We start from the raw sequence: 17,348 nt of genomic DNA, 5'->3' as shown, positions 1-17,348 counted from the left end.
TTTTGGAAATTTAAAAATGTACTTAAAGAGCAAGAGTGTGCTTATTATCAGAAAAGTAAAAAAAAAAAAAAAAACAACGAGATTGGCAATAGCAATGTGTTATGATGAATGAGGGCAAATGACAATATGGTGGTGAGGGTTATGAGTTTCCAAACCTCCTCTAGCCTGTCCAAGGCATCGTTGAGTTTCCGCCTTCTTTCCAAAGCCAGAAGCCAGACTTGCTGCCATTTGCTCACCAATAAGTTTACCCTAGGATTTTTGGTTTCAATTTGTGTCTGTGACCCAGAGGGATACAAGCTTGATGCTGGAAAGCGTTTTCCTGTGAAGATAAAACTTTAGTTAGGATGGCAGTTTCTAGGGTTCTGAAATGTGTGAAGGCCTGACCTTTTTTGCTCCTAGCTAAGACTGCATCAACTTAATTGTGGGTTTGTACAAGTAAAAGCATCCTAATTTAGATGATGTAGATTGTCAAGGTCCAAATCTATTTTCCTTATTAAGGATCATGCACTGTTCATACGATTTAAAGAAATATATCCTGACAGGGGCATTTAAACACTGGAAAGCTCTCTCAATAAATTTATGGTTAAAACATCTTCCAGCTTAAAATTCATGCCATTTCAATGACAATAAAGCATGCTGTGATCCTCCTCTTTGTTAAAGGAAATCTCCCAGGCCAGTGAGACTATTTTACAATGCATTACAGCAAACCCAGCTGTCCCTCCTAGAGAATAAGGCAGAATGGGAGAGCAGATGAGGGCAGCAGACACTGGGCAGTCACAAGAGTCAAAGCAAGACGCTTCACAAATCCCAATAAAATATGGCAGCATGTGTATGGGACCCCAGCCTTCACCCAAGTCCATTTTCCACTGAGATTACATGTTTCCTGTACACAGTCTCAAAACCAAGTTTACTGCCTTACCAAAGTTTCCTCCTGCTTGCTGGCTGTTTTCCGCAAGTCTCAACAACTTCACAAAACAATGACCTCAACAAATTTTTCTCATCTTACTAAATGGCTAAATGTGGCCTAGAAAAATTACTGGCCTATGGTCTTATAGAATGTTAAGTGTCCCAGCTGGGATTTACAGCACAACAAACAGTTGAGCGTTTAACTATATGCCTGGAAGAATGGTAAGCACTTTATATGTACTAGCTCATTTAATTTTCACTGCATTCCAGTGAGGATATAATCATCCTCTTTTACAGTTGAGAAAATTGAGGTGCAGAATGAGTTTCAGTCACGTGTCCAGGGTTGTGTTTCTCAGTTTGGTAAGTGTTGGAGACAGCCAAAGAGTCTGGCTACAGGGCTCTTGTCAACTTGTGTAATAAGTAATTACCACAACTCTGACATCACTTCTTTTTAATTCAAAAATTAAATAATATACAAAATGCATTTCCATTCAGAAATGCATAAAACGTACAACACGAATTGTATTTCTTTTAAATCTTCTCCAAGCTAATTAGGATTGTTTTTAATGTCATATCAGGTTATTAAAGTAGCTCAAGAAGTCAATAGAGCCTGAAGTCACAAAAACATGGGCAAAACCCTCAGTTTTCTGGTCACCAATGAACAACTAAGTCATGAACATTACCCAGGTCATGGTCATTTTTGTTATGTTCAGCTTTAACGTTATGTATACAACAGAAGAAAAATGAGACAATGCAAAGGGGGTGATGACTTCTATTCTTACTGTAAATTTTTGTCAATTTTCTCCTAGCTAATATGAAAGATTCACTTCAAGACAATAAAGTTACATATAGAAACCTCAGTATATTTTTTCTTTATTTTTAAATAAGTTTCTACAATACTTATTGTATTGTAGAAATACAATAAGCACATGTATTTATTCAAGAAAACATTTTATGATATCAAGTGCTCCACTAATTGCCCCCAAATTTCAAATAACTCAAAATAAAATCAGTTCCCTTGTCTTAACTATTGACATTTTAAAGAAATTGGCCACTGCTTACTTCCTGCTCGTCCCTTATCCAAGACTGGAATATGGGATTGTAATGAGGAAGGATCAGCAGCTCTCCTCTTATAGGTCTTTGTTACTTTGTCAACATCAGGCTGTTTTCTGGTCATTTCCTCCATGAAGGTCTGAAATAAAACAAATGATGTCAATCAAATAAGAGTATACCAGAGAAAACCATCTTTAGAAATGAACTAAAAAGAAAAGAATAAAAGAACCATGTTATTATTTCTGAAGAAGAATATATCACCATGCTTTATCTTTAGGGCAAAAAAATCTAAACCATCATAATACAGCCTTTCCTCATTTCTAAAGAATATAAAATGTTATTGCTTGTAAAGTCAGTAAATTGAAAATAAAAATAATTTCTTTTAGTTGCATGCATGGACACATGGGAGAAGTCATGTGAATAAAATAACCTGTCTGTACACCAACCAAACTCAAGCTTCAAGCTCCTCAGAAGAATCTTTAGTGAGCATTTGTCCACAAAGAAATTGGTTAGCTAGGGTGTTTCCAAGAACTTTTCTATAGCACATTTCACCTACGTATTTGAAATATTTAAGATGCTTTTGATTAGGCAACACAGTGAAACCCTGTCTCTACAAAAATTTAAAAAATTAGGTCAGGGTGCATGTGCCTATAGTCCCACCAACAGAGGAGGCTGAGGTAGGAGGATCACTTGAGCCCAGGAGGTTGAGGCTGCAGTGAGCGATGACTGTCCTACTGCATTCCAACCTGGGCAACAGACTATGGCCCTGCCTCTCAATAAAAAAAAGATGGCTCTTTGATATATTATGTCATAATGCATCCACATCTAATGTGATTATATCAAAATATGCATAAATAAGCTATTTCAAGGATGGTAAAAGCTATTTCTGTTAAAGTTTACTACCATTATATTTAAAAGGTTTAACTATCTTGCCAATACTTATCTCATCTCCTTAGGCTTATTATTATTATTTACTAGGTATCTCTATATTTGGAATATGCAGCAAATGCTGAGGAAAGGCAGAGACTGTGGAAAGTGACAGGGAAAAGGAGACCTAGACAAAAGGGAAAAGTGAAGTAATACCTTTCTGGAATGTTTGTCACACTGGAGAACTCTAAGACCTCTGATCGCAGGGAACATAACCTGATACACTTAGGGCCATTATAGACATTGACGTCTCAGGCTTTTAAAACACACGCACACACAATAATGGCAACATTAATTGCTTAACCAACTGAGCTGACACTTAATGTTTCTCTTTGTAAATGCATATTAAACAAACTTATGAGCAATCAAGTAAATCAAAGTGAGTGTGACACCCATCATTTGAATTTAAAACATATAGGAGATATAGGAAAAATGCTTTTTCTAAGAAAGACAACACATTCCCTTTTTCATATGATGTATTCCAAGTGCTGACAGTCATCTTGAGAGACATAAAAATGCAAACAGAGCAATCAAACGAGGTACCCACTGAAGCCAGGGGGGTGGAAGTGGGTAAGATCACTAAAAGAGGAATAGTGAGAGAAGCAGAGAGCTGATGATAACATACAAGGAATAAGGAGAGCTGACACTTAGAAGGCAAAAGGCAGGGCAGGAGTGAACGTGAGACAATACCACATGAATATAATCCCGCAGAGGACAAAGAAGGAAAGTTTCGCAAAGGTCACAGCGGGTTACTGTAAAGAGAGGTTTTAGGGCAGTCGCAGAATTGAAAACACAGCTGTAAGGGGCTGAGGAGTCTGAAGAAGAGAAAATAACAAGAACAAAGCAATGTTTTGAGAAGTACAGCAGTGAAAGAAAGAAAATATCTGAGATAATGGTTAAGAGGGGTTAGGATTATATTTATTTTACCTGGTGTTCTGCAATAAGCGCTTTCACCTCTTCGATCTCCTGTGGGATTACTTCTTTATCTTTATCAGTAAGTGTAGTTTCAGCCCATTGCAGCCAAGCCAGCAAAGCTTCCAATAATTCCTGTTTGGCAATAAGCCCAGCCAGAGCACTTGCTAATCTCTGCTGATGTTGCTTCGCCCAGGCCAGTACCTGTCAGAGAAACAGAAATTTATCTGAATTTCCTTCAACTTAGTAAAATAATTGCACTGATGTAAAATAAATAAATTTTAAATGTAAACAGAATCATCCTGGGCTAGACCCATAATGCTTCTGGTCTTTTTAGACTCCATTATCGGCAGCAAGATCTGGCTTGAGGAGGATATGAGAGCTCATGACGATGTTCATTATCTTCAGAATTTAATTTAAAGCTGTATGTCAATCACTTATGCTTCCTTATGCTTTCTAATTTGAGTTCAAATACGCATTCTCTGAAGGATCAGGTATGCTTACTCTATGTGGGACAGAGGAGAAATGTAAAAAGCTAAGATATTACATATAGAATTAATTTACTTTATGTATACCAACTCATTCCACCAGTATATACTACTCTGAAACACCATTCATCTGCTGGATTATTCAACAGAAACAATGTGGAAGTAGGACAAAATGTTATACAGTGTACTAAATATATGCCTTCCTTTTTTTTTTCTTTTGGAGACACAGTCTCGCTCAGTCGCCAGGCTGGAGTGCAGTCATGCGATCTCGGCTCACTGCAACCTCTGCCTCCCAGGTTCAAGCGATTCTCCTGCTCAGCCTCCAGAGTAGCTGGGACTACAGGTGAGTGCCATCATGCCCGGCTAATTTTTGTATTTTTAGAAGAGACGGGGTTTCACCATGTTGTTCAGGATGGTCTCTATCTCTTGACCTCATGATCTGCCCACCTCGGCCTCCCAAAGTGCTGGGATTACAGACGTGAGCTACCACACCCAGCCTAAATATTTGCCTTCGAATGTTCCAGGGATATAGCTGCAAAATTCCTCTGACCTTTTAAATAAAAGTGAATTTTAGAGATTTTAATGCATACAAGAAGTGTATTTAAAAGAACATTTTCTATGTAGAGGTCTCATTTTCCCACAGCTGTAAGTGCATCTTAATTCCTGACATTTCTCCCATCCCCCACCCCAACTCTCAAAGCTATTGCCACTCTGAAGATTATCTGAGACATACTGACCTCCTCGAACCTCGCCCGGATGATTGTTATCCAGTGCTTAATGGTAGTGATGGAGTCAGGGTGGCAGATAGCCAAAACGGTGTCGCCCATAGTGGTGGCTTTATTTAGTTCAGCTCTCTTTTCTTCTAGTTTCTTCATGAACTCCTACAGCAGAAAGAAAGACTTCAATTAGCTGCTGGCATTGGCTGAAAACAAAACTCTGGTGACATTTGTTTGACTGCCAGAATTAAACAAACAAAAACTTCAATTGGTTTATTCACAGTGGAAATCATCCATTAATTGGGGAGGAAAAACGGACAAAATAGAAAACAAAGTACTTTCTAATATGTACTTCAAAATACGAGTACAGTCATCTCTTGGTATCCATGAGGAGCTGGTTTCAGGATACTGTGCATATTAAAATCCAAGGATGCTCAAGTGCCTGATATAAAATGATGTCGTATTTGCATATGACCTATGTACATCCTCCCATATGCTTCATATCATCTCTAGATTATTAATACTACCTAATACCATGTAAATCATTGTAAATAGTTGTTATACTGCAGTGTTTAGGGAATCATCACAAGGAAAAAAGTCTGTATATCTTCAGCACAGATGTAACCATCCATTTTGTTTTTGAATATTTTTAACCTGAAGATGATTTGATACATGGATACAGAGGGCCAACTTTTTAGGATAATATCTCATGCTTTAAAAAATGTATTATATAAGAATAACTCTCCTAAACTTAGATATATTATAATTATATTATTAATGAAGAATAGCATTGGGAGAGACAGTATTGCTAGAGATAGAAATAATATTGATTTTGACAAAAATAAGTTCTAACAAATAAGATAAGGAGGTTAATATTTAAAATAGCATTAACTATGCCAGGAAATATAGGAGCATGAACAAAAAAGTACAGAGGCTGGGTAAAGAAATGTAAGCATTTGGGGGTATGGGAGAGAGGGACCAAAGTGTCCAGGCAGTACAAAGTGAGGGGGAAGTTGGAGAGAGTGAACCTGACAGCAGGTCAGCCCGTGTGAGAACTGTCCCTTTAAAATACCAGTAAGAGCCACTCTCCTCTGCTCTGGCAGTTCTGGCAGTTCTAGCCAGTCTCCGTGAACAAGCAGAATGAACAAAGCCTTGACATCCTCAAGGATGATCTTTAAAATAAATGTTGTACAAATGTCTCACATACATAATTATACTTTCTACCATCAGAACTGTATTCATAGATACACAGATCATAGAACTCTAAAAGTGTGATTACCAAATGAGAATCTTTGCCTTTAAAAATGCAACACACTTTCAAAATATATAGAACGTTAGAGATCTGCAGACACCCTAGTCTATCTGGACCCCTGCACCAAGAAAGATTACGTGATTATACAATGAGTGCCAGAGGCTGCAGACACAGATGATGCCCATGCCACTCACGCTATGTGAACAGTGGCGTTCACTTTGAAATACAGGTGTTTTACTATATAAACACTACTAGAAAACACTCTTCTGGACATTGGCCTAGGCAAAGAATTTATGACAAAAATCCCAAAAGCAAATGTGACAAAAACAAATATAGACAAATGGGACTTAATTAAATAAAAAAGTTTCTGCACAGCAAAAGAGAATCAACAGAGTAAACAGTTAACCTACAGAATAGGAGAAAATATTTGCAAATCATGCCTCAGAAAAAAGACTAATATCCAGAATCCACAAGGAACTCAAACAACTAAACAAGAAAACAACAAACAATTCCATTGAAAACTGGGAGAAGGATATGAACAGACATTTATCAAAAGAAGAAATACAAGCATACAAGCAGCCAACAAACAGATGAAAAATGCTCAACATCACTAATTATCAGAGGTATGCAAATTAAAGCTACCCTGAGATATCATATTATACAAGTCAGAATGACCATCATTAAAAAGTGAAAAAACAACAAATGATGTGGACGCTGAGAAAAAAGAGTGCTTATACACTGCTGCTCCTTTCTGTAGGGTGTTAGATATATACCATGGGCTTTAAGTTGGTGACCAGCAAATATTTATTGCTACTCTGAGACCCAAACCTAAGTATGTTAATGGAATTCAATGCTGGCTGATGGAAATATAAATTAGTTCAATCTCTATGAAAAACAGTATGGACATATTTTTAAAAACTAAAATTAGAACCACCATTTGACCCAGCAATTCTAATACTTGGTATCTCTACCCAAAGGAACAGAAATCCTTATATAAAAAAGACACCAGCACTCATATGTTCATTCCAGCACTATTCGCAATCATAAAGTCATAGAACCAACCTAAGTGTCCATCAACTTTTTATCCAGCTGACTGGATAAAAAGACAATGTGGTACATATAAACCATGGAATACTATGCAGCCATAAAAAAGAGTGAAATCACTTACTTCACAGCAACATGCATGGAGCTAATTATCCTATGTGAAGTAACTCAAACAGAAAATCAAATATCACATGTTCTCATGTATAAATGAACACTAAACAATGGGCACACATGGACATAAAGATGGAAATAACGGACACGGGGGACTCCAAAAAGTACGGAGGCTAAAGGGAGCCTAAAGATTGAAAAATTACTTATTGGGTACGGTGCTTAATATTTGAATGACAGGTACAAGAGATGTCCAGTCCCTACTATTATTACTCAATACACTCATGTAGCAAACATATACATGTACTCCCTGAATCTAAGTTTAAATTTATGTAATATGTTCATCTGTTTTAACTCTAAGTGAGTGGCCTTTTGTCTTTAACCTCTGTGAAGCAGCTCTGTGACATACCTCCTACTCTGGCATTTTGCTGTTTACACACATGTCTATTAGACTGTAGGGTCTACAAGATTAAAAGACCATGTTTTATTCACTTTTGTGTTCCCAGTAATTGGTTCAAAAGAGTTTGTGATTTACTGAATAAATGCTTTTTAGACCTTTTATTTACAAGTTTACTATCATGGAGTCAAGTTTCAGTTGACAGTGTACTCTGATAACACCTACTTTTTAATTATCATAACTTTAAAAAATTATCAACTTCCCAATAGAGATCCTTCTAAATGGAAAAAAAAAATTAAAAACTGTAACATTATAAGGAAAAGATAAAATAGGTCAATCTAACATCTGTGTTTCCCCCAGAGAATAGCTGATACAAATATCGCACGTTCAATCTCTTCTACACCTAAAGGAGCCAAGGTTATACTCAGAATTTGGTGGACCGGACTACCAACGTTCCACTGAATTCTATGCTCTTCTAACCTAGTCTGAACCTTACCTTACTGGTTTATTCTCATGTGGGAGAGCTTGCCATTTTTAGAAACTGGATTATACTCAGAAGTCTCTAGTCCTGGTGTTAAGAAATTAAATAGGATGTTTTTCTTTGATTAGTAATGGTGAATGTGTGAAGGGAAGCAGAGGAGATAGAAAAGAATGAATAGTGTTACTGCAAAATATTATTAAGAAATTCTTTATAAAATTACACGTAATTTTCTGCTATTTAAAAATAATTTGTTGTAAAAACCACTACCCCTGCTCTGCACACCTGCCTCCTGGAGGTTTCCCGGTCCAGCTATGAGAGTGGTGATACCACAAATAGGCTCTTTTCTGCAGGGTGTTAGATGTGCATAATGGGCTTTAAGCAGTGTCCAGCAAATATTTATTGCTATCTGAGACCCAAGCCTAAGTATGTTAATGGAACTCAATGCTGTCTGATGATAAGCCTGCAGTAACATAATATAAACTACAGTTTCAAAATATTGAACTGACTCAAAAATTTATAATAAATTTGATGCAACTGTCTTATTCTTATACTTTAGCTTCAATAAATTTAAATGGTACATACAGCATTTCATTCTTCCAGAAAATGCTATGCAAGCTTGCACCACTTTTTAAATGACACGGCAGTATTTCATTGCTATAGATTCAGCAGCTCATCTTTGATAGAGGGTTTAATTAAAATAACAAGTCTCTACAGATGATGTAGTCCATGCTACACTAGAATTAATGATGTATTTCCAGCCTGACTTCAAAAGACAAAGTTATTTACTGGTGTTAAAAAGATCCTTTAAAGTTAATAGGAAATGCTGACATCAACACTACGTTGAATGTTACCATTTCAAATTCCTGACTTTTTGAGTCAAAGGTTAAAAAACATCTGTTAGGAGATATCTGGATCACTCTCGAGGGTTTTGGCAAGTTTCATGCATTGCCACAGGAAATATCTTGATTTGAAAACTCAACAGCCAGATTTAGGCCTGGTTAGTTATTCAACAGAATATCAGCTTATGGAATTCATTTTTAAAACTTTTAATGTATACTATAGGTTACTTCTAAAAAGGATTTAAAAGGCTCTTGATTAAAAACAGAAGCGGCAAAGGCTTAAAATAGATTTAAAGACGAGTTATTAAATTACTTGTATGTCTTGTTTACAAAGGGCAAAATTACTCATTTACAATCCTATGGGTATAATTTTATAAATGCCAAACTGCTCATTAAAGAGGTTTTATGTTTGAAAGCCACATAATAACTGCAATAAAATCAACCAATTTTGGTCAAAAGCCAAAAAGTCTAGATAAATCAATAAGCTTCCTTGAGATGGGAAACAGAGTAACTACCTTCCCTAAAAAGGAAACATAAAAAGACAGGTACACATACATGTGCGTGGGTGCACAGGGACATATGTATGTAAGCAAGGTGGACAGAAGTACACTCTCAAATATACCAGACATTTAATTATTTCTCAGGAAGGACAATATTCATGCAGCTGATATTTGTAATCATGAATCTATTTTCCCTGCTTTGCTTTCCTCATTTAGCTTTACTCAGTGTTTATATATTACTCACTTTATGCTGATCAATGAGAGTCCGGAGAGCGTCCTCATCGTCTGGGAGGACACCATGGAAACGAAGGGTTTGCTCCGCCTCCGCCAGCCACTCCAAGAGGGCATGTACCACCGAGTGGAACTCCTCTGCCTAAGAGTTCACACAGACACACACACACCCCCCAAACAAAATCCCCAAATATGCCTGTTAGCACAATTTACAGAATTGTATAATGGGGTCATCCCTTCAATTAAAAAAAAAAGTCTTAAATTTAAGTTGTTTCATTACTCCCATTAAGAAGATAGAGATATATGTATTTTACAAGAAAACATCTAAGATTATCAAAAAAAGCCTGTATGATGAAAAATTTACCATTTTAACAACTTGATTTTAGATGAATGGCAGCCCATCATACTTCCAAGCTGACACATTACTCAAGCAGCACTTCCATGTGAAGATTAGAACACCTCCCTCTAGGAGTAGTTTAAATTCATGGGGGAGGGTGGGAGAAGGATCAAGTCAATGACACTACTAGAGTTTCCTTCTTCTGACTGTCCTGATTGAGACAGGAGGGCCTCACAGTTATTTACTACTTGTTGTGGTTTCAATTACTTGTGTTTTATTACTTGTCGAGGTTTCAATACTTTTCACCATTACACCCAGCTCTCATTAACATGGTTTTTACCTGACGCAGGGCTGCTTCTAACCGTGTTTGCTTTGATATGGAAAGTGCACACACGGTCTCCCAGCGCGTGCTTAATTCCTGCATCTGGACCTTGACCCAGGAAGAGTCATCCCGACTGCCTTCTATGAGTTCTCGGGCTGAGCGCTTCAGGGCCTGCACACTGCTGGTCCTCTTTCCCAACTCTTTTTGGAAGGCCTAAGAGGAATACATTTTGAAAAATTAATTTTAATTACAAAGCCAAAACAGCAACACATACTGTTTGAAATATATATGTGCACATAACATCATGTACAGATACCTAAGACCTATGGTTTATTAACCATATTTTTGGTAGCGTCCTCAGAAGATAAATGACACACTGCTCCTATTGGAACACCATCGAGAACTTGTAGAAATTTGTTCAGTCCTGTCACATTCTCATGAGAAAACAAGGTAAGATTACCCTATTTTAAAATGACATATTGGATTTAAATAATGGCAGCCAGTCTTCTTTATTTCAATTTCATAAAACAATGCATCAAATTCCTTTTTTTAATGATTCATTAATATGGTATCCCAATTCCTCTCAAATCATTTGTGTGAATGTCAAGTGCAAGATGGCTTCTGCACTACTCTAAGAGATGTATCTAAGAAGCTAACAGAGGACTAAGCAATCCTGATGTGTATACCACAGAGGTCTTAGAGATAATGGCAGGGAATTCCATAGGAAGTTGGCATATGGTCCTTTATCCTATAACACTTCTCTTTTATAACATCTTAGGTATTAACTCATAACCTCATATTTTAGAGGCTTAAATCCTTGTCTTTCACTGTGGAGGGAAAGCTTCTTTTTTTTTTCCTGCCTAATTTTGACAAACTTCAATGTGCCAGGAGTCAAATTGTTTATTTTGGCCATAGACTGATCTAAGAAGTGAGCCCAGTGCTCTTTATTTTTGTTCCAAGAGTCTGTGTATGCAACTAGATCTTTCAAATATTAACAACCAACATTCTGTCACAATAAAATTAATGTGTTTTAAAAAAATCATAAACGAATATTACCATTTGGCAATATCTACAGGTTTCTATTCTGATATAGATAATTCACAAAAGTGAGGCTATCGCAAAAGTGATTATTTGATTCAACTCTAACAGTTATAAATGGGATATGCCCTGCAGATAAAAACGCACACATATGTACCAATATACACATTAACACACACATAAACACATGTGCAAATGGTACAGTATCTAAATATTCCACTTATGATAGGACTAATCCAATAGTTTTCAGTAGACTTCCCAAAGCATTTTGTATACTTGAACTTCTTGAGCCTTCCAGTTGTATTACTAATGCTAAATGATTAATTCATTCTTGATGCCCTTTAATATATAAAAGATCTGGCAATTGCCTAGAGTAGTAAATATTTAGACAGTGAGTTTACAGAAATGGCATTTATGTAAAAAGTAACATTACACTATTCATTACTCATTGAATAAATGCCAGGAAATAGAGAAGTTTGTATTAACCATGCACAAAACATTGTTTCAATGTAAGCAAAGTCTTGTTTTTTTTTTTTAATTTTTAACTTTTGTAGATCGACCAATGTTCTTTATTTATCCTTTTGTTTTATTTCATTATTTTTTTATTTAGTTTGTTTCACTTTTCAAGTGTAACAAACTTATGGGTATAATGACAGAACAGAAAGAAAAAAGAAGAAATAAATATGCAATAAGACTATTTAAAAAAGAATGGTAAGATTAAAATAGCATAACCAGTATAAAGAGAACATTATAAATAAGTTTTCTGAACTCAAAAACTATAGAGAGGAAATACAAGATGAATTCAACTAGAGTGCCATACGATATTTTCATATAAAGTCAGCTCTGACACAACTATTCTACATTGGTACTATGCTTCATATCGTTTCCAAGGCTAAGATGTTTTATAACATTTGATCATAATTTAGGATCTTACCCTTAGCTGGATACCTTGAATATTACCTTTGATTTGCATGACATGACAGTTTAACATATATATCAGGAGATTTCAAGGAAGTCAATTTTCTTGAAGTAAATAATAATCAAATCCCTTACAGCACATGCTGCTGACTCATAAATTGCTATAGTTCAAGGTTCAAGGTTAAAACCGTTTTGGTTTGGTATTTTTAAAAGTGGTTGGTCATGAACCCCACAGATCATGTCACAAATCTACACAATTATGCAATGACTTAGTGTCAGGTCACTGAATGAACGATTTTAAATTTTATTACATAATTGTTTAAGTGCATAACTAAAGACAGTAAAACATTGTTGAAATCTGTTTTTAAGCACCAGAGAATGAAACCACTTTCCAAGTTCTAAAAAGGTTTTCGATCTGGTAATTAAAAACAAAAGCATTTCACTGATACTAAATAATACTTCCCCATCACTTTTAAAGTTAGCTTCCAGATTCTGTTCAAATAGACACATATTTCAACAATTTGTTATGTAGTATGATCTATATAGTCTCCTGATTTTAAAAGGCTAATTTAAATGGTTTACATTTTCTTGTACACTCAGAATAATCAAACAATATAAAATAAAATGTCCCAGATAACAATACCTTGTGATTATCGATCAGATTCATCACTAAATCAATGTCTCCGTGGACAGGTTGGTCTTCTGCCAGCTGGGGTTCAACTCTATACAACCAATCAATGAGGGCCTGCAGGGCATCTGTGAATTGCCCAGAAAATAACAGGGCTTCCTCCAACTTGTTTTGTCTAGGGAAAAAGGTAGAAAAATTGATCCTGGCAACTGAAAAACCCACTCATACACCTGAACATCTAAAATTAACTGATGAAGCCTGGGTGATACTAAAGAGGAAGAACAGTATATTGGTACTCATTGTTGTTTCTTTGCTCTTCTTAGGAAAAAACAAAACTTTTCTAAACTTTCTTTTTTATTCCTTAAATACATGGCATCTGTTCCAGGAAAACTCCCTCCTTTGGAAACCATAGATCCTTCACATTTCTTCATAAAAATAAGCCTTTTAAATTGTTTATATAATTTTAAAATTTTGTTTTAGATTATCAGGCAGTAAACTTGACATTTTTATACACTTCTATACATTTTAACACATGTATAGATTCATGTAACCATCACCACAATCAAGATCCAGAACAGTTCTACCATCCCAAAAATCTCCCTCTTGCTATATCTCTTTCCAGACACACCCTGCCTCCATCTTCAAATCCCTGGCATTCATTGATCTACTTATTTGACTTAATTTTTTTGTCTTTTCAAAAATGTTGTAAACAAAACCATTTATACAACATTGGAAAAGGTATGTAGCATTTTGCAGCTGAGGAATTTAAGATTTTTAAAAAACTAACATGACAAAAACTTACTGTGAGTTCCCTAGCACTGAATATAACCTGTTTAATGTTGATATTGATGAAAATCATTAAGATTAAGGATCAATGGAAAATTTGGAAACATGTACAAGATATTTGAACTCTTCTATTACTATTGTACCTAAATACTTAAAATTTTTTAAATATGTCTTGGGTTTTCATGGAAGTGTAATGAGAAAGAGGGAGTTCAAAGACGTGGAAAGAAACACTGGGGCCAGATCAATGGTACCTTGCACATCACACTAAGAAGCCTGTGTTTCAATGTATGCCCCCAGTACGAAGTCACCAAAGGGCATGAAGGAGGGGAACGGTAAGATTCCATTTATATTTTTAAAAGACTATCCTAGTGGTTATGTAGAAATTAAGTTAAAGTGATAAAGGTGGACGTAAGAAGACAAGTCAGAAGCAGTGGGTGTAGTCAGGTGTGGGGTGGCAGAAGCTTGGACAATGGTATCACTTTTTATTGTGATGAGTAGTTAAAAAAATAAAGAACAGTAAAGCCTTCTCAATGCAAGTGCTATGTGTTTGGGGCACTTAGGACAAGCAGAAGTTCCTCAGGCAAAGGAAATATTTAAGGTTCTTGAAATGTCCCTGCAAAGCACCAATACTGTGTATTTGAAAGAGGTCTACAGAGTAACCAAACTGTCTTAAAGAACATTTTACCGTTCCACAGATTTTCCACATATGGTATCCCATTTGTCTCTGAGTTCACTCAGCATGTCATCTAGTTTTAGGTTGTCATCAGCCAGGGAGGTTTTCTCCTTTAGAGAACGTCCAGTCCTGTTGGTGGTGTCGTAGACAGAATGCTTGGCTCCAAGTGATTTCTGAAACTCCTATATATTTAACAAGAAAAAAATGTGCATTTCTACTTGGGACTAATAAAGAAATAGGTAAGAGGCATTAACAGAGGCATCCCTAATAAACAGAGATGAATTATAGATGATCCCTGACTTAAGATGACTTGATTTAGGATTTTTTTGACTTAATCATGGTACAAAAGCCACAGGGATTCAGCAGAAATCATACTTTGTCAAGTATTCGACAAATTACCTGCAATATTTAACGCTTTATTATAAAAACAGATTTTGTGTTAGATGATTTTGTCTTATTGTAAGCTAATGTTAGGTGTATTAAAAGCATTTTTTATTTACAATATTTTCAATTTACAGTGGTTTATGGGGATAAAAACACATCATAAGTTGAGGAGCATCTGTATAGTCTTTCTACACAAATCAATTATAAGCTTGTATAGAGCAAGGACAATTTCTTTGTAGGCCTCTCATTATCATCTTATGCCTAGTAGATGTGTATATGTATTCAATAGGAAGAGTAGAAAGAATGAGATACCTGCTACTGACTATACAATAGCAGGCATGAGAATAAAGGTCAACTTAAAGGGAAGCTTACAGACTCACAAAATATAATGGAAACATTCATACAGTGATTCTCCATCCTTGTAACGAATTAAAATTACCCTAGATAGTAAAATGCTATGCAAATGTACAATTTTCTAAGATAATCTCAAGGTTATAATTACCTAAGAAGTTTTTACTGCCTTTGAAAGCTACATACTTTATATGTTTCAATATGACTAAATCATTTAGTTCGTCACGGGTTAACAGGCAATTACATCTGGAAATTTGTAAGTAAAAGATGACACAATTACAATCAGATTATTTCTCCAGTTTGTTATCAGTAAATGTTTTTTCATGTTATTCTAAACAGAATGCCACTGTTATAGAATCATGGTATTTATACAGATTTTCTTCACACAGCAGATATAAAAAAATGTTATTCTTGAATACAGGATAGATGAAAGTTTTTTAAAGATGAAAGTAACCAAATGATGAATAGAAAAGATGACTTTTAAAACTGGTTCAATGAACTATCTTGCTTATGCATCTCAGAGAAATGGTGACTGTGGCCAACAGGTCACTGATGCCAAATAGAGACTCTAAAAAGGTAGACATTCTTATATATAGGACTCTCTAACTTTAATATGCAATATACTTTCATAAGACTACATGATATAACATCCATGCTCAAGTTCAAACAAAGCATTCTATTTTGAGAAGGAAGCTCTCATTTTGCCATCAGAGGGGAAGGAAGAAGGGTGCTGTTCACTGTCACTGTGCTGCTCCCAATATTGAGTGTGGCAGCTCACAGGTAAAGGGTGCCAGCAGAACAAGCCATTCATTAGTCCTCATCTAGCCAGACAACAGATGCTCACTATGTTTTCTCCCATCCCTCTAACCATGACCTCCTGGGGTTAGACCCGCTGATGGAAGCAGCCAACCTGTGTGAAGATGACGGCCAGGATTTCCCCTGATGATAAATTTTATATCGCCCACATTTTTTCCAGCCTTGTAAAATTATCACGTTTCAAGTGATAATTTATATGTACATGCCTAAAACTGTAAAACTCTGCAAGAATGACTTTTCTTTTACCTACATCCTCACCCTGATGGCTGGTGGGGTCACTTTACGAATAGCATTACAAAAAATCCAAATTCTAAAGAGCTGGGGAGGGTGAGAGGGGATGCTCTTTGGATGTCATGTGGGAGATATAAAATATAACAGGTATAGAAAAGGTAGAAAGTATTTAGAAAACAGTGGTTCTACATGCTTTTCTAGTCTATTATAAACATGTCATTGGTTATCTTTGAGGTTGGGTGGAATTGTATACATGCAAAAACACAATAAAATATTAATTTAGAATTCAGGTATGGGCAACCCATCTTTCCCATTCTATTGTTTAATAGAATCTATATTGCAAAATCTCTATTACTTTTTACTGCAGAATTACCTTCAAGGTGGCATTTGGTCTGTGAAATAAAGTTTAGGAAAAGACAGCTGTCATGAAAAATTGAAATGCCAATGTTCAAAACCATTAAAAATCCTTTATTTGTTTTAGATTGTAGAGGACTTCCATTTTTATTTTGTATGTTTTAAACAATTAACCTTGGAATCATAATGAAATGGTCACTGAAGAGTAAAGATATTGCAACGTAACCAACACGAAGACCAACAGGTTTAAAATTTAATATAGGTTCACAATGAACAGCCTTTTTTCTTTAGTGATAAATAAGCAGGTGATGAAGTAAGAATTTTAAAGTGATCTTGAACTATATAAGGAGATGATATGTTTTTCTTAATTATAGACTCACCTTATGTTGTGCAAGCTGTGTTTTTATTTTGTCTGGATCATTTGCGATTTCCAGTTCAGAATCCAAAGACTTTTCTGACTCTTCCAACCACTCCATAAGTTTACTCCAAGCTTCATGGAACTGGAAAGAAATTTACATCTGTGTTCAAAAACTTTTCAAGCATATCAAACTTGAAATCTAGTATATTTTTAAGACAGAGATTAATAATAATAAAAATTCTGGAAACTGTTATTTCAAAGTTTCCACTGAAGAAAGAAAAAGTAATGCTTTTATCAA

General features: G+C 35.6%; 1 protein-coding gene across 1 annotated transcript in view; it reads right to left on the bottom strand.

Annotated features, from left to right (window-relative positions):
* The window catches only part of DST (dystonin), a 510,996-nt gene that overhangs the window by 13,857 nt on the left and 479,791 nt on the right, over positions 1-17,348 (bottom strand). Inside the window, 9 exon segments of the mRNA XM_037732623.1 lie at positions 156-319; positions 1,969-2,098; positions 3,814-4,002; positions 5,024-5,167; positions 9,868-9,996; positions 10,532-10,726; positions 13,113-13,272; positions 14,569-14,738; positions 17,073-17,192. Coding sequence (XP_037588551.1) covers positions 156-319; positions 1,969-2,098; positions 3,814-4,002; positions 5,024-5,167; positions 9,868-9,996; positions 10,532-10,726; positions 13,113-13,272; positions 14,569-14,738; positions 17,073-17,192 — 1,401 coding nt within the window.

This window comes from Cebus imitator, unplaced genomic scaffold, assembly GCF_001604975.1.
Source record: "Cebus imitator isolate Cc_AM_T3 unplaced genomic scaffold, Cebus_imitator-1.0 Scaffold460, whole genome shotgun sequence".
Classification (NCBI taxonomy): domain Eukaryota; kingdom Metazoa; phylum Chordata; class Mammalia; order Primates; family Cebidae; genus Cebus; species Cebus imitator.
This window is presented reverse-complemented; position numbering and strand designations above follow the sequence as displayed.